Below are 23155 nucleotides of genomic sequence, written 5' to 3'. Positions count from 1 at the left end.
TCTCGCTATACGACACGGACAATGCACACCTCGCGCTAGTCGTAGAATAAACCCAAGAATCAGATGCAATTGTGCTTATTCTGTGCGGCATGTAAGGCGAGACGGGTCGGTGAGGTGTCGACTCGCTTCCATTTGATTAACATTAGTAGCTTCACGTCACCCGAGGTGAGAACGACTCGTCTCGACTCACACGCCGCGCAGAATAAGCATGGCATCAAGAGACTGGGTTATTCGGTTGACGCCTACCAAAACAGAACTGAAAAGTGCTACTTTTCAGCACCGAATAGAGTGCTGCAAAGTAGCACTTTTCAGCACTGTTTCTTTCGGTAGGAAAAGTAGGCCATTATGTTGATCAACTTCTCAATGGAAAAGTTTATTGCTTTGCAACAGAATTGCAAAATAGTTATTTATGCAACAAGTCGCAAAATGATGTTTTTTTCAGCACGAGTTGTACATTTATCCGAAGAGGCTCGCCGAGTTGCTTATGATGATATGTAATTAAATTTACTGTTGTTTCTACCAGAGAAACTAGCTTACTAACATTTGTAATAAAAGCAACAGGTATCTCATTTCCCAAGCATATATCAAGTAATTAATGTATCGCAGTTGCTTATTTCGGTTGCCATCGGTTTCCTGTTTTAGTAGGGGTCTGTTGAACAAACTCCAGACGTGTGCTGACCACGTGCTCGATCCACGCGAGCGTAAACATTTCACGCTCAGAATGGTAGAAAATTTATGGACCCTTCCCTGTGCGAAATACGGAACACTTCAAAAAGCTGCGAATATCTCCCCAGCCCAATCGTTCAGGTTTCCGTCGTCCACATCCATCTTCCTCCGCGTGCGTACGAAGGTCACTCATTCTCAAATCTCATCCAAGCGAAGGATCTCCGCACGTTTCCACCACCCGATCTAACACGATAACACAACACAACAGAAAAGCGAGACGCTTCCATTTCCTCCGGCTGCGCTGACCTTAGCCGCAAAACATTGGAAAACGACGAGCGCACTCGGGCGGGAAACTAGTTCACCACGCTTGCCCAATTCGAGATCATGGCAGTACTCGGTCGTCGTCGTCGTCGGCTCGGTGCGAATCGACAATCAAACCTAAACACAAAACGATGCCATCACAGTTTACAGTGGTTAGAAGGCAACGAAAACTTCAAAACTCAAAGTAGTTTTCTTCCAACTCACTATTTCCATTGATTACACAACGGAAACGGAAATTGTGAGCTGAAGTCTCACCAACTACATAATCTTTTAGCATAATGTTACTCCTTTTTTCACTGAAAATTGGCAATAATTTTTCCGATATTTGTTATACATCGAACCACTGTGGTGCAGCAAACCCAGCCGGCAAACGCGTGGAGGAGCCCGGTTCTCGTCTCTATCTGCTGGAATGAAAATGCCATTCGGAAAATAGACGCTCATCGGTTGGTTGTGTGTGTCTCTCATTATCGTTAGTTTGTAGGTAACGTAGATAGATACCATGGCCACCTTGCAACCTGCGAATCGTATTCGGTTGCAGTCGAAAACTGTGACGATTTCCATACAACCGCTGGTGTGCTGGTACTCCAGGGGCAGGGCAGCAGGGCAGATTTTCATTTGCCACCGCCATCATCATCGTCAATTTGCCTCAGTAGAATCGCAAACTGGAACACCGGAACCTTGAAACGCTGTGGTTCAATGAGAGACTCGTTGCGGTTCGCACTCCGTGCTCCGGCAAGTATGTATCTACTCTTTTGGTGGAGCTCTATGACCTCAATACGCGACAACAAATGGCGCGCGGCTGCTGCTGGCGAAATCCAATTTTGAGAGACTTTGTAGGTAAATCACCGAACACGAAATGATAGGTTGCCCCAAAGGTTTCAAGACCTCGCGCGATGAAGTTCAACTGAAATTCGTTGTGAAACGGTAGCTGCCAGGTCCAGAACAGCTCAATCAATTGGCGGATAGTAGAGACGATTGACTGTTCGATTGCGAAAACCATGCTCGGAGGCACCCGCAATCTAATTGGTACGTGCTAACCCCACGTTCAACTCGAAGTGGACCTTGGATTTTCGAGAGACCCTAAAAACCGAAATCTCTCGGATAAAAACCCAGCATAGGTGCATGTGAAGCTAGGTAACTAGCTTTGCCGATGTTGGTAACAATAGAGCTAGAGAGAATGGAACCGGTTGCTGAGCGCGCGGCACACGTGTTGCAATGTTGACATTGAGAGAGCTTCATACGAGAGCTTCGATGCATGGGAGTGAACAGCAACAGCGAGCAGTCATTGAATCAGGTTGTCTCGTTCTCTCCCAGACAGGTCGGGTCGACTTGGCAGCTACTATTAACGGCTTACCTCTACGGTATGTTTGCATACCATGCGGCATTGTGTTGGTGTGTCGGGTTGGTGAGATTGTTTTTGCTGCAATTGGCACTGAATGAACCATTTTTTTTAGTAGCGTTGTCCCCAGGTGTGGCAGCAAGGCGCGGTGGAGATGGTGGTGACGATGTTGATGATGATGACGATCGCACTGGTAGACAAACACTGGAAATCGACTTCAATTCAACACGAATTTTGAAATGGGTGGCGGCGGGGGCACGTCAAGAGCAGCTCTATACTGTTGGGAAAGGGTTCAGAGGTGTTGCTGTCTGGTTGCGAATTGTGGAATGTGTTGCAAGCTTAGCTGGCGATCTCATAAGGTTGGAGTATTCATAAGGCGATTCGGAGAGATTCGACAATAATGTTCCGTAAAATTATTGAACTTGTGAAAACATGTTAAAAGGGTCAAATGGGCGAAATCGTATCCCATCCATTTAATTTTTAAAGTCATCTGCTTTCAATCAAAGAATCTTTCTCTCCATATTTCAGAATCTGGTTGTGTATGCTATTTATGGCGCGGAGATCGCAACCAGCTGTGGGCTGAGATTGAACAAACCGTTGCCATCTCTCAAGTCTCACCAGATAACGTAAACAAAGCGAACAAAGTGACGAACCAACATTGCGTAGCATTATTATAAACGGTAACTTTGAACGTACTACGGCACTGTCATAAAACCAAAAATCTTTTCTAGGCATCCACCTATATGGACTGAACACGTTGTTTTAGTGGACAGTTACGCTGTGCTCATCACCGGTGTACGATAGAGATTTCTTCCGCAATGTTTATAATTTCATTCCGGCTCACTCGAGCAGACATACACTGTAAAAGTATGGATTTCATTTGACTTAAAACAACACATGTTACACTCGGGAACATATTGGCACATTCCAAACGCGAAACGTAACTTCAACAGTCCAACATCTAATTTCAGCGATTGCGCCTTTTATTTCGCTCTCCGGCCCAGTCATAATCTGTCAATTCTCATAACCTTCAAATCCGAATGCTTGTTGGACTGCAACTGCTTTGCTCTTCGCTCGAAACTTGCTAACAATGTACTACACCTAATGTACATTACAGGCAACTCAGCCGGTAAAAGAGGCACCATGGTCACTATAACTTAAGGTGCAAGAAAAAATGAATCAAAAGTCAGAACTGAAAAAGCAGTTTTCTCCTTTTAAAATAATTAATTGTTGAAAATAAGAATACACAGCCTTTTTATTTGGCAAATAAAAGAGCTGTGTGTTTTTATTTTCTTCGATTTGTCTATTTAAAAAAAGAAAACTGCTTTTTCAGTTTTGACATTTGCACTATTTTTACTTGGGCCTTAAGTGGTACTTAGCTCGTGTCGTGAATGAAACACACAGTACGGTATCGATCTTGTCCATCAACAAAGTTGACTACTAGTGGCTAGTGGGCACGATCTCAAGCTGCTTGAGTGATTTGACTATTCGGTTCGGGTGTATCCAATGTTAGATGCCAATGGGTAACAAAGTGAAGGGTTGCAGTAGTACACAAGCTTATTCGGTAGCAACTATTCGTCCATCACGAATTAAAATGGGATTGATTGCTAGTAGTTTGGCACAGTGTCGGACCTAATTGCGTTTACAATACAAATTTAGAAGAACGAGAATTGCAAGCCTATGTCTTATCCCGACGGTCAATTGATGCCTGAGTCAATTAGGAAATGGGGAAGATCAGTTTAGGATCAAGCATAGCATAGCTTAGATCAAATGTACATGTCAATGGTTACTACTTCAAGATTGATCGGAACTGGTAAGAATTGCACTTCTATCCAAATCAATAAGGGCTCATTCTTTCCGCTTCATACTTTCCGCTCATTCTCAAAGTACACATTTTAGCAGATCTCAAATTACACTGCGGAACATTTGTCTGCAGCACCAAAATACTGCTATTTACTAAATTAAGGGTTGCTGAATCCATTGCCATTTTCAAAAATATCATAGCACGTCTAGTTTTTGAGATATTGACTGTTGAAAATGCAAAATTTGACTGTTTCAGCCAACTTGCATGTAAATTTTCTAGCTTGTACGGTAATTTATTCGCCTAATTTGCCACAGAATTCAAACTTCATTATTATTATCAACAAAGTTCGTAATATTTTTGAAGCTCAAAAGTTAGTTTTTGATGGTTCCGAGAAGTATTGTAGTTTGCCATATAAGTGAAACGATGAATTTTGAATGTAGATTGCAAGCATGTCGGAAAAATCGATTAAATCTAAATTTAGTCGTGAAATTTCAATTAAATTATATCTGAAATGAAAGCTTAAGTCATATATTGCATGCTTTGTGGATTAGATTGCAAAAATACTCAATACTTTAAATTTCATGTAAACATCAATGAAAACAGTGTTTTATACAACTTTTACGACCTATAGCTAAAAATTGTGACGTGCTGGATCATTTCTGAGAACGGCATCAGTTACAGCAATCCCAAATCTACTAGAAACACATAATTTGATCCTTGAGACACGTAAAATTGTCATTTTTGTTACGCTGTGTTATTGATCAACAACAGTGCCGGCCAAGTCCTTACAGTCAGTTGGGATGAAGAAGAAATGTTAGTATGTGATTGTTGCTTCTAGAGACTGAGAATACCTCTGCATATCCACAATCACGGAAAGGGTGTTTATTAGTGAGGGAGGAGAAAGATCTGGGAGTCACCTTTGGTTAATGATGCGATCCATGGATAAGGGGAAAAATACAATTCTTACTTAAAACTAGTTTTGAATTTTGTCTCACGGTGAAAATATATTGGTCGATATTCATAATGTCGTACTATTCACAGGTAATTTTTAGTAATGACGAAAACAGATATTTATATGAATATTAAAATAATATACAACAGAAACAAGGGTTTTAGTCAACGCTTTTAGAGACAAACAATTCATAGTTTGATTGAAAATTACACAAACGTGACGCTGCCACGATAAAAATATGTTATAATAAGCATGAAACGAGCTCACCAGTTGGTAATCTATCCTCGTCTGAACACGAACATTTTTTCGGGGCATGGTTGAATCTCAACACGAGAGCTTGGGCCTTCGTACAGCACTCTAGGGAAGAACAGTTTAGGACGAATTCCAAAAATAGTTAATTTGAAAAATGTGAGAGAGGGATCATCTGTGATCTTCTTTTTGGTATTACATTCCCACTGGAACGGAGCCTGCATATCTCAGTGTTTTGTAGAGCTGTCTAGGCCAATGTTGCCATTGCGTACAGAGCGCAGTCGATCCATTACAAAAAAAAAAAACGTATCAGTCCAGGAATTAAACCGCCCATCCTTGAAATTGATCTCTAATTATGTATTTTCTCAGGACTTTTTTTGTTAAGCTGATTTTGAAGATTATATTTACATGACTTTCTAGGTAAGTAATATCTAAATTCAGTATGAGTGTTGAAATAGTCGGTTCCATACATATGATGAGTATTGCAAGATACTTTCATGAATTCTTAAGCGATTTTCAAATTATTGTATGATATAGAACAAGAAAACAAAATTGAAGGCCTGTGTGTGAACAATTCAAAACAAACAAAATGAAAACAATTAAAATTCATGACGATATATTTTACCTGTACAGAAATGTTTTATATAACAAAAATTTTCCATCAAAATTTAGCTTTTTTCTGAGTAAAAAATCGAATGTTTGAGCAAGAGCATGAGCATATATGACCGTACAATTCGTAGTTGCTAAAAAATCGTATGTTTGTGGAAAAAACATGCAAGTAAGATACGCCAATTTAATATTTTTACTGTTATATGGCATTTTAAACGATTTAAAAATCACTGAAAATTTATTTTAATTCAAAATGATAGACCCTACAGATATGCCGCAGAAGTCCAGTGGATAGGGGTTGATGCAAACACTTATAAGCATTATTCATTTAATTCGTTTATTTTTTTTTTTTTTTTTGAGACGCTCAATTATACAATCATACTAGTAACTTTTTTTGTATTAACTCCATTGGTTACTGTCGAAATGTTCATCTCTACCAAATCAAAATCGCAGTGGAAATGGCCAAAGTTAATCGATTTGACTCAATTTTTAAGCATAGCTTTAAACTTGGGATTCCCAGAATTCAGGGTAGTAATCACCGAACTGCGGTCCTTGAAAAGGTTGTATGCGGCCCGTAAACTGGTTTTGAATATTAACATCACATAATATAATGGTTTATGTTCCCAGATTCTAATAAGCTCGTATACGTTCTTATTTGTTGAGCAGTTGGATACTTATCTACAATTAATGGTAAATTTATTGGATTCATCGCCTCAGAAACATAATTAAAGTTTGCGCGAGAACCTAAAAGCTTAATCATGTCTTGAATTTTAATTGAATTCACAGAAGAATCTTTGGTAGTCCAAGGGATTAACTAACATTATGGCATATATTGCGGTGCCATGTTATAAGAACACTAAGCTGGTTAATGTATTCAGCTAGGGAGTTAGGCTGATGATTGGCGATTGTCATCGTTGGATAAAGATGTATAAAGATATCGAAGGACTGGTTGGTCGAGTACAGCCTCCTGACACCGCCCATACAACTCCATTGAAAAATAACGAGCAAACATCTCTGGTTCCCACTGGGAAGTAGTTCCCACTGATAGCTTAATGTTTGTAAACAAATAACCGTTTGTGGAATAACAATCGATGATGGCGAAATTTTTTTCTCCGAAAATATTCTTTTCTCGCATAACAACAGTTATTCGAACAAACAAACGGTTGCAAACTATTGGATTGCAGTACAGCAAGTTAATTTGGGTTGATGTGATTAGCCAAAACACATTTTAGTATTGAAGGGAAATTTCCTCAATATGATTAGGCCAATGTACGTTGTTGCTCTTTAGTTTGATGCTGACCACGAAAACATGGCTGCCTAGCACCGGGTTGGTCGAGTATGAATAAAAATGGAATTGTGTTTGTATGTCATGAGTTGGCCTGCAAACAGGCAAAAATATTTTCGTTTTTCCTACATATTGTTTGTCAAGGGTTCAGATGTGTTCGTGTACACAAATATTTTAAGAAATTCACCGGGAAAGTATGAAAAATCGAGTATGAATAAAAATTTAACTGTGTATGGGAGTTTTCAAAGCATCATAAAACGACATGCAACAAATAAAAGATATCGTCAAAATAAAGTGACCAGACGCTTTTCGCAGAACTATCTTGTCGGATGGTTCATGATTTGTAGTGCCCTATTGAAACCAAGTGCATAAAATAAAAAAAATCGTAAAACCTAACGGTTGTCAATCGATGAATAGAATTTCTAAATAAAACTAAATTTCTGATATTCTAAATAGCGTTTGCTCATGTTTTTACTTAATTATGATGAAATTAAGTAAAAATTCTTCTCAGCACAATTTAGGATTTCAGCCCCAGATGCTGTAATAAACTTGCTCAGAATCTTGTGAGATTAGGCACGGGGCTCTAACAGAATCACGTCCTTCGAAAATCCTGAAGAATGATGTGAGAATCAGGGCTCTGATTAGGTACCACTTCTAGTACTGCATTTGGTCCCTCGGTAGTGCAAAAGGTACCCAAGTTTGACAGATCGCAGTAACTTTTCACGGCATTCTAGATTACTTTATGATGAGCCATAAAATTTTGGGCAACTGCAAGGGACATCTTCCTCTTCTTTCAGGCGTTACGTCCTCACTGGGACAGAGCCTGCTTCTCAGCTTATTAACTGAGAGCTTACTATGCCAATGACCATTTTTTGCATTTGTATATCGTATGGTAGAGGTACGAAGATACTCTATGCCTCGACCGGTGGGACCCACGACCCTCAGCTTGGTCTTGCTGAATAGCTGCGCGTTTACCGCTACGGCTATCTGCAAGGGACATGGGGGTCTTTAATTTGTCTTTAGTGAGAATACTGCCTAGGATGTTATGCAAATTCATCAATTGTGCCGTAAACTCATTGAAACTCAAGTATGAGAAATTCTCTGCATTTATTCTATCTCGGAATTCCTCCTTAGATTCTATGAAATCTATGAATTTACATCCTTCACGAAAATTAGTTTATTCAAATGAATCATAAAAACAATTTTAAGAATAATCAAACAGAAAATTTAGTTCTAACTGGAAAAAATGGTGTTGTGGAAAGGCTCGCTGATTACAGATATAAAATGAGAAAACACGTGAAAGTGATCCGGACTCATTAAAGATATTCAAATTTTGTTATAATGAATCCTTGACCTTGAGCTCACCTGTTTAAACCTAAATTGTGAGGTGAACAATACATTCGAGCTTCATAGAAATAATTGGAATTTCTAACAAGTTGTAATAACTTTACGACATATTTTCCACTATAGAACAGTGTTACGTGTCAAGATGGTCAAACAAGACGAATTTTGTCCCGCTTTGGAGCAAACGACATCTGGTCACTTTGCGGTTTGTTGGTTTCCAACAAATCTGGAGATTCCGGTGAAATTTCAACAGGTGAACTTTTATGTAGAATAAATTAACGGAGTATGGTAAATTTTTAAATTTTTCGGTAAAAATTTATCAGAATCTGTAAATTTTTTACAAAATGAGCTTTTTTTCAGCTGTTGAAATTAAAGAGAAATTCACGAATTCCGGTAAAGTGAACTTAGTATGTAGAAGGTATTGCTATTGCAAGACTACAGAACACAGAACTGTAGAACTACAGAACTACAGAACTGATGTTTGAGATATGCTCTCCGAATTCGTAACTCAAGGTAATTGCGACACATCAACGACCTTTTACCAGAGCAATCGATTTAGATTTCGTACAAAAGCCAAATGCCACCACCATGAGTTCGGGTAAGTACGACCGACGATTGCGCAAAATAAACCATTTTAATGGACCACCATTCCGACGCACTGCACAAAAGTCTGTCCCATGTGCGCTGCTCGAATGCATCAGCAGCGCGAAACCGTCAACCTTCATCATCTCCGCGTTTTGCTTTTTGTTGGCTGCTAGAGCCACCCACACTTTTTGTACAATCACAGTGGCCGCACTAAATACAAATGACGGACAGAAGTACAATAATTAAGAATTATTCTCACTCAAAACATTCAAAAATCCAATCTTTGGCAAAACATGAATTGGACCGTCTTAAATAGTAAGCAAATCACATACGATTCGAAACATCTTCTTAACAAAAAAAAGGTATGTTCTTTCGGTAACACTGGTTGAAACACCTTTGATCATGATATAGCTTAGCTTAGCTTAGCTTAGACTGACTACACATATCAATGGTTGCTATTCCGTGATTGACCGAAGTCAGTGAAAATGCACAAAGAATCAACTAGAAGTTTGACTGGGATTGGCCATAATCTTCTTCAGTGTGCATAATTCAGTGCCTCTATTTATACAGGGTCAATAACGGCGCCGGCCACGTCCTTGCAGTCAGGTGGGATTGAGGGAAGGAATGTTAGTGTGTAACCTTTGCTATTTGGAGACCGTGTTTGCCTCTGCATCTCCACAAAGGTTACTGGGAGGGATGTTTGTTAATGGGGAGGATCGTTGGGTCACAGGATTCACTTTGATAAGCAATTAGACCATGATAAATAATTATTTGTGAGATATAAACATGATTATGCCGACACTTGGGGTGACGAACCATTCAAAGTTTGTTGAACAAATACCTAAATGAAACATTCCTAACACTCCTATTCTTATGCCGACACTTACAGTGACGAACCATCCAAAGTTTGTTGAATAAAGTGAACCTTTCGGAAGTCTACACTTGTAGTGTCCAACCATTCAAAGTTTTTTTTATTACAAAAATAAAGGTAAAAAGAAAGGGGTGTTTTGCATAGCATAGCATAGCATAGCATAAACTGACTGTACATGTCAATGGTTGCTACTCCGTGATTGATCGGAACTGGTAAGAATTGCACTACGATCCAAATGAATAAGGGATGGGAGTTTCCGCTTACTCTCGAAGTGCAATTTTAGCAGATCTAATATTATTGATCAATAACGGCGCCGGCCAAGTCCTTACAGTCAGTTGGGATGGGGAAGGAATGTTAGGGTGTAATGATTGTTGCTTCTAGAGACCGAGAATACCTCTGCATCTCCACAATCACCACGGGAAGGGTGTTTATTAGTGAGGAAGGAAAAGATCTGGGAGTCACCTCTGGTCGGTGATGCGATCCATGGACAAGGGGGAAATATACAACTTGTATTTAAAGCTAGTTTTGTATTTTTGTCTCGAGAAGTTTTTGGAAAAATTACGTCAACATCTATAATGTCGAACAATTCAAAAGACGTTTTTATTAATGACGAAAACTGAAAATTACATGTATATATTTTAACTTATATGAAACAGGAATAATGCCGACACTTGTAGTGACGAACCATACATAGTTTGTTTGAAAATTACATATGAGTATTACTGTGCATTTTGTCTCGATATGGTAGAAGTTTTAGAAAATACGTCAACATTCACAATGTCGAACAATTCAAAGGATAATTTTTAATAATGTCAAAAAGAGAAAAATATATGTATATTCAAATTGTATAAGAAAAAAGCATAATGCCGACACCTATAGTGACAAACCATACAAAGTTTGTTTTAATATTACATAAAAGTTACGCTTTCAAGAAAATATGTGTTATCATAAGCATGAAACGAACTCACCAGTTGGCCATCCATTCTCGACTGAACACAAAACTGACACTGACAGCAAAACTTCTTGGCGTCCCGAAAATAAACCGTCTTGCTTGGGCCTTCCCAAATACGTACCCAGCAAGACGCTCCAAAACAAAGGGAAAAAAAAAAATCTCCGGCGACGAAAACACGCGCGAAACCGTCAACAAACTCTATCGGACGACGCAAAACCGAACCGTCCTGCTTGGGCTTCTCGAAGCACTACCCAGCAAGACGCTCCATTACAGGGGGAAAAAATTCTCCGGCAACGAAAACGCGCGAATCCGTCAGCTAAATCAATCGGACGACGCAAAACCGAACTGTCCTGCTTGGGCTTCACAAAGCACTCTGAAACACCTTTGATCATGATATAGTGCAGAAACTGCAATTTCGATGGAACAACAATGAAAAATTTTGTAAAATTCAAATCAATCAACCTCAACTGGCATCGATGGTGTATGAAGAAATTTAAAGACCATTAATTTTCATGCTTTTGGTTAGCTCTGGACCACTGTGCAACGGCTAATGCGCCTAATGCGCGCACCCGCTCCATTGATAATTTGACATGCTAAGTATTGCCGAAATCTATCCACCATCACCTTCGCACACCGTCTGTCCAGCATCTTACCGAAAGCGAACCTATAACTGGCAGCTAGACGACCATTTGTGCGTTTTTTTTTTTAGGTTTTGGTTTGGGGCTACATTGGAGGGAGAAGAGATGCAAGGGAATCGGTAAATGCCAAAAACCAGAGCAATTGCGAAAACATCAGCGAGTGAGTGAGTGAGGAGGGCCCTTATGAGCGACGTCAACGAGTTGTAGCTTTACGATTGATGGCTAAGGTGGTAGAGCGGACAGAGTGACGGTATGCATTCAAAATGGATTAAATGTTAGGGTTGAAGAGCGGTATGCATCATTCGGTGCCCCATTAAAAACTTAAAAAAAAATTAAATTACATTCCCCAAATGTGTTCATCCGGATTTCCAGAAACTACTGTAAAATTAGGACGTAATCTATCAAATCAAGTCGTAATGGTCACCCGAATGGAGCATGTGGTGGAGTTGCTATTATCATTCATAGGCGTGAAAACATTAGCTTTTCCTTTAATTTGAAAACAAAGTGTTTGTAATGTTAAGAAAAGGGCTCTGTAGAGGACACTGCATTACACTTGTTTGCTAAACCCAAATCTCGCAAGCATCAGTCATGTTTTCCTTCTGTAATGACTATGACCACGACTATCATGACGACGACGATGATGATGAAGGGATTGAAGGTACGAAGGGAAATTTGGCACATTCGCGTGTATCGGTAATTACCCGCGAAGTTCAGTACGAGAGATGCAGGGCAAGGGATGATGAGGATGGTTGCCGAAATTCACGTTCTGTAAATTACCTGCGACCGACCAGGCAGCATACTGAATGTCAGAGAGTCTCACAGAAACGAGATTTCATAATCCGTCATAGTTGTTCTAATAGCAGATCATGGTGATGGTGCCCGACGTGTCGACAGTGTGTCGACTTCAGTTATTCGAAGCACTGGCAAAAAGTGTCAGTGCTTGCTTAGATTAGGAAACAATAATGCACAAACAAAGCTGCATGCTCACGTCTCGATCAAAGCAACTCGGAACGACGTTTCGTCAAAGCCCGCTCCGCTGCCAGACGCGAACTCATAAAATGTTCGTTGGTTCTCGTTCTGAACCAATCTAGTAGGTATGTCCGCTCCGTCCCTTAGTCTCATATCCACCACATAGCTCGATGAGAGAATCGGTAATGTGATTTTTTCTTCATTTGTTTTGCATAAGCCCGACCGACCTACAATACACGGCCCCGTAGCCCCTAAATGATCCATGACCGCCGTCGTTTATATTGTATGAACAGTGACTTTCGAAACAAGAGCATCTCATGCTTAATTTTCAGAGAAAACGTTCAACACTGGCATGTTCTAGCAAACGAACTCTTTTTTCCACAGAACTATAATTGTGTTCATTTTTATAAGCAAAAAAAATTGCTTTTTTTGATAACAAAATTAATAATAATAAATTCTACTATTATTTCGTGCAATTTCACATCACAAACTTGAACATAATTGTAGTTTTGTGGAAACAAACATAGCTCGATTGCTTGGAATTAAACAAAACTAGAGCATGCAAAAGTTAAGTTTTTTGTACAACAATTGACATTCGCTGCTATTATTCCGAACGGCACTGTAGTACAGCTCAAAAACACTGACGAAATATCGCCTACATTTTGCTACAATTTTGCAACAATCAACACACTCGCTGTCACACCGTAAGCCAGAGAGAGACAACACAACCAGAGTTTATTTCTGACTTCGGGTGACTGACTGACTGCGACGAATTAAAAATAGCACATTTATTTGCGGCGTCCCTCTCCGCATCTCCCACTTTCCCTCAGTAGCTATGCACAGGTCTCAAGTCCCGCACCCGAAAATCTAACGGGGCAGAGTACATCTACACTACACTTACCTTTCACTGTCGGCGAACACGAACTTTCGCAGCTTGAGATCACGCAGTACGATGCCCTGCTCGTGGCACGTTTTGACCACTTCGCACATCTGACGGAACAGCCGGCGAGCTTCCGGCTCGCGGAGTCGCTTCCGGACGCGGACATGCGAATGGAGATCACCCTGGCGGTATTCGGAAGCGAGAGAGAAACGAAAAGAAAAGAAAACGGAAGCAAATATTAGTCTTGTTCGTCAGTGTGTGGGATTGAGTGAGTGAGTTTGCAATTCGCGGTCGACCAATTTATGAATCATCGTTAGATTATGAATTGTTATGGGTTATTTAGTGTCTGACTCATTGGTAAATATGGAACAAATCGACCTCTTTTCGTAGTTTCATTCAAAAGTCTTCGTCATTTGCGATGCACAGAACTGTCAGACGTCTGCCACAGAAATGTATGGCGTTTCAAACGTTGCAGGATAAATATGTCCTCGATCAAGCCTTTCTAATGATAACAGAATAGTTGGAGAAACTTAAAAGTAGACTGTCAAAGATAAGCATTTAGGGCAGAATTAAAAGGTACAAGATACTTCAATTTACTTTTAAGTTTCTCTATTGAGATTCTGCTCAGAGGATTCGAATACATTAAAAAGAGTTAAAGAATAGTTGTTTTGCTATTTTGCTTCAAATTCTAGATCAGCATTTGGAAACGCTATGTAATAAAAATAAAAAACGGAGATAATTTATGTTTAAGCTCCAGTTTCAATAGATTCTCATACAAGGTGTATTTCACAAAATTAAGGTGAAGGTGCAACGAAGCCACACCTCAAATTTTGATTGGTGTCCACCAGCGAACAAATTTTCAGTTTGAACGACTGTTTTGGTTCTCTAGATTTGTGTTATTAAAAATTTGATGCTGGGCCCTGTATCTTCTTCACCTTGAAATTTTACTATGTTGTCTCACTAATCAAAAAACTTTTCTCTGTTTTTTCATCAAGGGATCCTCCGTGTTCGTTAGAACAAACAGGTCAATAAACTCACCAGTAAAGTATGAATTACCGAGTGAAAATAAAGCTGTCACTTTGTATGGGAGTCTTCATACCATTATAAAAGGGCCTGCTGGATGGCAATACATCGTTTGCCGGGCTAACTAATTTTCTTATAAAATCGCACTTTGTTCATGTTTGCCACAAACGGGTTTTAAATGTTCTAATAGATGCTTGATCACTAAGCCGAATGAGTTAAAAACAAAAAAAATATATAATAATTTACTACTTTTGAATGTTTCGGAAATGAATCATTCGGCATAATGACCCATTCGGTCACCGTTCTAGAAATGTCGTTTCTCTAATAGTCAGCTCACATAATGCGACTTTTAAATGTTCCGACATGCCGCTAAGTATTTGTGCACCGCTTTGAATTGCATTCCTTTCCGGGGAACAGGATCATTCGGAGAAACGGAGCTTGAAGTAAAGTTAGATTGTTATTTGGCAAAATATCTATTTATTGTGTCAAACGAAGACGCTCCTAACTCTAAGCAAGATAGAATAACTCTGATAGAGTCTATAAGCTACTAACAGAATGTTCAGGACTCTAGTAAAGCCCTCGCTAAGCTAGCAGTACCATTTAATAGTATTTTTTTTTAAAGATTTTCAGAATTCTGTCAGCAAATCTTTAAGAACTATCTAGCATTCAGCCAGGGAAATTCTTCGATTTTAATAACAAACTTTCAACAACTTTTGGAGAAGAATGTGTAAGAATAATTTCGAATACTTTCTGTTTTTTCTGTACTTGAATTGGACAAAATTTCATATTTTAATTGTGGAGTTAGGGTGCACCAATTCGAGACAGCAAACGCAAAAATTAGGGTTGTTTAGCTTCCCGAGGAGGAACAAATAACTCACCAATAACTTATGCATACCATATTTTGGTATCATACCAAAATTAGGTATTGTTCAGTTGTCAATACCTCATTTTGGTATTATAATGGTATTTGAAAAAAATGTTTAAAACAATTCAAAATACTTCATTTTGGTATTCGATAGGTATTCAGGACTGCTGGAGGTATTGAACTATTATTGAAAAAAATCACTTTTATATGAAAATCCATCACGTATTATTTAGGTATTACAATACCTGATCTAATTATCAGCTTGGTATTTGTAGAATATGCAAAAGGAATTATTTGAGGTATTTTACCTCTTATGCAGGGCTCATTCATACCTCATTCAGGTTGTAAGTATTGGAAATTATCTGGTATGGAATACCTTAGTTTGGTATTCAGAAGTTATTTTCTTCTGCTCGGGTTCAAGCTACAATAATGGAATTTGTTAGAGTTCTGTATGTAATAAAAAAGTTATATAAACTCACAAATTTGGTGACCGTAGTAAACGCGTCATGCGACGCGTCCGCGTCTGCGAGCCCGCAAAGCAGAATATCAACAATTAATAGGAAATCCTTTGATCGCAACGCGTTCGCGCACGTACAAGCGTTACTATGACCTTAGTGAGGATCTGCACCTTCCAGAACTCCAGGGAGAGGTTTACGTTCGACCAAGACATCTAGTTTGAAAGCTGCTCTTCGCATGAACCCTGTTGATATTCGTACCAAAGCTTGCCGTACTCTACCATCTCGTCCGGGGTAAAATTCTTCGATTCGACCCCGAATTCATTGATTCTTTACATTTCCGTCAACCACTACGACCAGATCTCCTACCCCTATGTCCTTGACGTCTTGGAACCACTTACATTTGCGCGTGATGACTGGCAGATATTCCTTCAGCCACCGATTCCAGAATTCATTGGTGAATATACCTAGCTAGTTTCCAACTGCTACGAAAGGTTGAACGGGTGTCCATGATCTCCGTAGGCCTTCTTTGTTGCCTCGTTGAGTGTCTTCAATCCATTGCTGATTTCCTTGAAACATGTTGCATTGTCTGTCCAAAATTCCCTCGGTAAACCGCGGCGAGAGACAAAGCGTTGAACGGCCATAATACCAGACTCCAAAGAATGCACCAATTCTATGTGAAATGCTCTGGTGGTCAGGCAGGTAAAGAGGTCCACCCACCGCTTCACGTTACTTCGTCCTGACTTTACGAGGGCTAGACCAAAATATGTAGTCCAATCCAGTAAAAGTGAACGGTTGGTTGAATGCGACACACTACACAGTTTTTAGTAACTCTATCCACCAATCTTCTCAGCGTCACGGTTTGCGTTCCGGAAACAGTCTATAATCAGAATGGTGATCGCATGCTGCTTTGGAAGAATTACAGGAAACTTCGCTTCCATTGCTACGTAGGGAGCAACACCAATTCGACCACGACACCGCAGGGTTACTCTCTCGTCAATAAAAGGCCATTTAGAGTAGATATCGCTAGACTTTTCCACCAAGAAATGACGACGATCCGGTAGGCCTTGAGATTTTTTAGAACGGCGATTTTATCAGGGTAAGTCTCGACCTGTGCTAGCTTCCACAGCATTTCTTCGGCTCGTTGAAGTTCACCACTGTCGAGAATGCCACGTTGCAGTGCAATTCCTTGTTTCTTTCGGCGAATGTTCTCGACGAAACGAAGCACGTATGCTGCTGAACGATGGAGCTTAGTTCAACTGCTGAACCGATCGAAGTCTACAATCGGATCAAAATGAACGAAGTGGAAACAGGTCCGTCACACTCGGGCTCAGATTGGGTACCACTTCTAGTACTGCATTTGGTCCCTCGGTAGTGCAAAAGGTACCCAAGTTTGCCAGATCACAGTACACTTTTCACGGCATTCTAGATTACTTTATAAGCCATAAAATTTTGGGCAACTGCAAGGGACATGGTGGTCTTTAATTTGTCTTTGGTGGAAATGTGCAGGTCGTAGCTCTTCGTTTGTTGCAGTAATCGATCATTGCTGCGGCCATTTCTCTTCCGAGTCGTGGATGTACCAAGGGCTGTCCATAATTAACTGCGGACTTGTTCCCCACTTGGTGGCTAAATCTACAAAGTTGAGCTTCGTCGGAACCCACCTCCACTACTGTTGCTCTGTGGAAGTCAGAATTTCACCAACTTGCTAGTCATTGGCTGTCACCAGGCGGAAGTACACTGTGCTAGCGTATGCTGACTCGCTGGCGTCGACAAATAAATGAACTTGAAGACCATTCGACAAAACTGATTGAATAGTTTCGACCACTGTAGCCACCGCTCATTGATATCCTCCGGTATATTTTGATCCCACTCCGTCCCTTTAGCCCAAATGTCATGCAGCAGGATCTTACCATGAACGAGGAAGAAGGCAATGAACGCAAGAGTGTCGAATAAGCTCTTCACAACCCTAGCTATAAATCGCTTGGTGGGGATGTGATCTTCGATGAGGATAGACTGCATGTCTTCTATCATCCCGGACGTGTATACGAAGACATCCTCGGATGGAATCCACTTCATGCCCAGAACAGACTCCATTTGTTCTCCTCGCTCTAGGTCCAGGTTCTTCGGTTGTACTTCACAGGATGCACCGATTCCCCTGAGAACATCAGTTTCGTTGGACAAGAAGTGACGCAGTGTAAAACTAGCCATAGAGTGTACTTGCTTTACCCGTTGACGACCTCGATCGCCTCCTGGACTGTCTTGAAGCTGTCTAGGTAGTCATCTACATAGTGCTTGTTCTTAATAGCTGCTACCGCTCGAGGATATTCGTTGGAGAACTTCTCCGCGTTCAGGTTCTTTATATACTGTGCAGAGGCTGAAGAACAAGTCGAACCAAATGTGGCGACGTCCATCACGTATACTCTGGGTGGATCCGATGGGTCGTCACGGAACGGAAACCATTGAGATTGGTTGTCGGGTGTGTGGATCTTTATCTGATGGAACATCTCCATGATATCTCCACACACCGCGACTGGAAACTGGCGAAACTGACGAAGAACTTGCGGAAGCGGGCCAGCAAGTCTGGACTCTTGAGTAGCTTGCAATTGAAAGAAGTATTGTTAACTTTAGCCGCCGTATTCCATATCAGTCGCACCTTTCCGGGTTTCCTGGGATTCTTAACGACACCCAGCGGAAGGTACCACACTTGGTCAGCTGGAACGGAAGCAAGTTCGGCCAGACTTGGTTTGTGAGCATATCCTTTACACTCGTACTCCACGATCTGTTCTCGCACTCGTCGCTCTAATTCTGGCTTCTTCTGCAGCTTCCGTTCTAAAGCCTCCAACCGACGCACAGCCATGTGCTAGCTATCAGGAAAGCTTGGACTGTCAGTTCATCCGGTTTCGTACAAAGATCCAGCGGCCACACGACACAGACTCTCACTTGAAAAAAAATCTGCAGTCTCCAGGTTGAAGTAGTCACGAAGTTGCTTGTTCAATTCTCGAACTGAATCCGATATTGCACCGACGTGGAAACTAACGATTGCAGTTTGAGACGACTCACCGGATATGCAACCGTAGATGTTCCCCCATGTTGGGAGACCACGAAGATGAGGGAACCGCTTAGCCAGTTCTCCGTATTTTAGATATTGTGAAGGTAGGACAAGTCGGTTCACCGTACGAGCATCTACTAACTTGTGTCGGTTGGCACAATCCTTGCCAGCGATTTCAACCTGGACACGGTATGATTGCGCCTCTTTCCGTTTCACGTTTCCGGTCCATTGGAGTGTTAGTGGCTCTAGCTGACCTTTGACTCCGAGCTGCTTTGCTACTGGTTCCTCCAACAGAGTGTAGGAGGAGCCCTCGTCGATGAAGGCGAATAGCGGTTGGGAGGACCTGCCACTGAAGAGAACGACGGGTACAATCCAAAAAAGCGGCCATTTCAGATCCTGCGACAGCAGGATTGCTGACAAACCTACGTTTTCCGGAGCGGAAGTGTGTAGAAGAGTGTAATGCTTCTGTCTACATCTATCAACACCACATCCCTTTCAGGAGCGGCATGGCCATTTACTATGGACTCCACAAGACTTTGCGGTCTGGTAAACTTCACTTCCGTACTAAGTGTACCATGTACAAGACGCTAATAAGACCGGTAGTCCTCTACGGGCATGAAACGTGGAAAATGCTCAAAGAGGACCTGCAAGCGCTAGGAGTTTTTGAACGACGTGTGCTTAGGACGATCTTCGGCGGAGTATGTGAGAACGGCGTATGGAGGAGAAGAATGAACCACGAGCTTGCGCAACTCTACGGTGAACCCAGTATTACGAAAGTCGCCAAAGCTGGAAGGGTACGATGGGCGGGACATGTTGTGAGGCAGCGTGGCCCGGCGACACACACGTCTAATCTGAGTTTGATCTAGTGTTTCTGAAAGCATAGTCTTAATCAATAATTACTAAAGTTGTTTACTAATGTAACAAAGATGAAGAAAAATGATGTTTACAAAAGCAATGATAAAATGTTGGTGTTAACATTAAGTCTAAAGCTCACTCGATATAGATTTATTACTGTATTCAGTGATAGTTAACGTTTGCATTGTTTTCATTTGGTATTGGTTGGTGATTGAATCCTGAAACATGCTTATTTTAGTTCATGAATCATGTTCATAATAAAAATGGAAAAAAATGGGAATCAAATAAAGTTACGTTATATCAAGGTAAAAGTTACGTTATATCGAGTTACGTTATAAAAAGGTTATGTTATATCGAGGTCACGTTGTATCAAGGTGTGACTGTATGTAGAACTCCTTCTAAGATTTGAGCGCCCAATGTTTCAACAAATTGTTGTTGTAGACCTTTTTTACAATAACCGATCTCCTCGATGAGTCATGCCTCTTTGAGTGACCCCAAAATACAGATAACGTACCTTTTTTTCGCAAAGATAGAAGGTTAAATAAGTGTACTTCTAAAGGCATTTTCGACAGAATTACAAATCGGGTGGCGAGTTACCAACATTATAACTCATCATACGCTGAGAAGATGCCCTAGGTATATTAAAACAAACCCTTAGAAAACAAAATAGAAACATTTGATGAAGGGCCTTCTAGTTATTTTTGCAGAGTTAAAAGAAGTTGAAAATGTGATTTCTTGTGTACAATGTTTGTAATAAATGCATACGTTTATGAAGGCTTAAATAATTAATCAATCATTCAATCATTATTATATCTTACTAGGGCAAACATAGAAAATATCCTTTTGCAGCATTTGAATACACAGATATAGAGACAACTCTCCATAGTTCGATATTGAAGGGACCATCGAGTTAGGAAGGGATCGAGTTACAGAACACAAAAACAGTGCAAATGCGATCCAAGGGACCATCGAGGTAGCCATGAAGACTAACTTTTACTATGGTTCTCTAATTGCATTTGAACAAACAGATATAGCAATAACAAAATTTTGCGAATTTTCTTGTTTTAAAAGTCGTTTGTCGACTACTTTGACGAGAAACTAGTAATGAAAAAAAATCGTAACTTGAAATTGAATGCTCTGTTGAAGTCATCCCGATTCTGCAATTTGAGCAACGATTCCCATTTCTTGAAGGATTGCTTGAAATTTCTACCACAATCGGAAAGATTGTGAATCCTTCTGGATTTGAATACTATAACTCATAAAATACAGACACTACACAGATACACGTCATGTTTTTCAGGAATACGAACTACGAAATGCATTGTACCAGCATCTGTTAGCAATTTAAAAATCACTAGAAAACTAACTCACCTGCGACGGTGCAAAAAACAGATACGTCTGGTTGTTTCCCGGAATCACTTTGTGCAGACAGTTCACGTGTGGGTGACCATCCAGACGGAAGTGGGCAGTCAGTAGGTTTGAGCACGGATTGTTGGCAATCTGAAAAAAAGAGACATTGAAAAGTGTTAATTCTAGATAATAATTTATTTTATGGTGAGTATGCAACTTGATTAACGCTGTGAACGATTCACGGTTTCAATAATTCTTGATTTATAGAATGCTTAATCAACAGCTTTAATTGAACCTAGTATAAAACTATAATAAGTACATGTCTGACAATCCATGTGATGACATCATATGGCGAGTAAATTACTATCGCCTTCGTCAGCGTCAGTCTTCAGTGGTACATCTTCGCTTTCAGGCCTTTATACAAACGAAATAGCACTCAAGTATCAAGGAGGCTGGCAAAGGTGATATTTCTAGGAGGCAACATGAAAAACAAAATTTGCAACAAGACAATTTGTTGGGCCATCGGCGGCGGCGACGCGCCATCACTATGTTTGTGGGCACAGTGGTTCAGTAGGGGACAACACTGAAAATTAAGTACTCCATATTCATGATTGGTTTTCACTTTACATACATAATATTGAGAACAATTTGTTTAATGAATTCGAGATACCAAATTTTCATGAAAAATTGTTTCTTTCCTGTTCTTCTGTGTCCACTGCGAACCGCCAGACACATTGGAGCAGAAACCACGCGGTTTGCAAAAATTATTGCGTACCAACTTCAACGACTACGACGACGCGATGATGATGACGACCGCTACAAATGCGGTGATGATGGCGGCTACACTGCCGCCGCCAACTCGCTCTTGGAAACATTTCAATTGCTTCGGAATTGCCATGGAATAGGTCACCGCCGAAACTGCAGTGCAATATCCCGACCAGTGGATTACCGCAAAATTGTATCACAATTATATCAAAGTATTGTTACTGATCACAAATTATGTTCTATTTTCACTCTGAGTTGGATGAGGAAATAATAACAAAATCAGGTATTAGATTTATTATCATATTTTGTTGTAATTTTGTTTAAATAATAACCTTATTCGTTATAATATTGTTGATATTTAGATGCAATTTTGTTCAGCTACTGACCAGTCACATTTTTATCAAATTTTGTCCGAAAAAAAACGTACGAACTGAGTAACAAATGCAGTTACCATTATGTTGCAAACTACTGGTCGGGATCCACTGCGCGCGAGACTTTGTGCGAGATGGCCGCAGCGCGCGCGTGGATCCAAGTATGGTAAAATGATTAAGTCTGGACAGCTGTGAATTGAATTATACTCCGGTGCTGCTTGCGACGCGACAAGATGCTGCGAAATCGCCATCTACCCCCGCGCGCAATTTCCAGAGGAGAACACGGAGTGTGTGTGTCTGTAGCAATAAGGTGTACGTGCGTCTAATTTAAAATATGGACAAATGTGGTTGAAGAAATGTGTCGTAAAATAGTCACAGGGTTTTTATTTGAAGACCAAATTTCGTCATTTTGTAAAGATGGCTTGCTTTCGATTCGCACTGCCGGACAGAAGGTGTGACAAACTCGGAAATTGACGACTGCTGGCCGATCCCACGAGATATTTGAAAACTATACGATATGGCCTAGCCCACGAAACAATAAATAGAATATGCACTCGTCTATTAGAGCTTAGATTGGCTGTAGAAGAGCGGACACTCCTTTCCGTACGGAACGGAAAGTGAGTCCAAACGGGTGTGGCGAAATGGCATGTGCCCTCAATCTGTCGATCTGTTCCAGCAGCACAACGGGAGCGCTGCAGCATATACTCATAAGGCAGCATCCATTTATTACGTAACGCTAAAATTAGAAATTTTTGAACCCTCCTCCCCTCAGTAACGTTTTTTGTATGAAATTTTTTTAAATTTTTTTATGAGCCGTAACGCTTGAGCCTACTCCCCCCCCCCTCCTCCTAGAGCGTTACGTAATTTGTGGATGCCGCCTAATAGACTATCACAGAACTATGCGTATGCAAAGATTTTCTATTGAATATGATTACAAAAATGTCTTATAATTAGCAAT

The 23155-nt window shown here is 40.5% G+C and overlaps 1 protein-coding gene across 2 annotated transcripts in view; it reads right to left on the bottom strand.

Moving 5' to 3' along the window:
* Positions 1 to 23155, bottom strand: part of LOC5569504 (tribbles homolog 2) — a 183402-nt gene that overhangs the window by 129179 nt on the left and 31068 nt on the right. For both annotated transcript variants that reach the window (XM_001658539.2, XM_021844790.1), the window contains exons 3-4: positions 21083 to 21211; positions 13486 to 13646 (exon numbers count right to left, since the gene is read on the bottom strand). In XM_001658539.2, the coding sequence (XP_001658589.2) occupies positions 13486 to 13646; positions 21083 to 21211 (290 nt within the window). The remainder of the gene's footprint in view (positions 1 to 13485; positions 13647 to 21082; positions 21212 to 23155) is intronic.

The sequence above is a fragment of the Aedes aegypti genome, chromosome 2, assembly GCF_002204515.2.
Source record: "Aedes aegypti strain LVP_AGWG chromosome 2, AaegL5.0 Primary Assembly, whole genome shotgun sequence".
NCBI classification, from domain to species: Eukaryota; Metazoa; Arthropoda; class Insecta; order Diptera; family Culicidae; genus Aedes; species Aedes aegypti.
The sequence above is the reverse complement of the archived record's forward strand: the minus strand, read 5'-3'. Positions and strand labels throughout refer to the sequence as shown.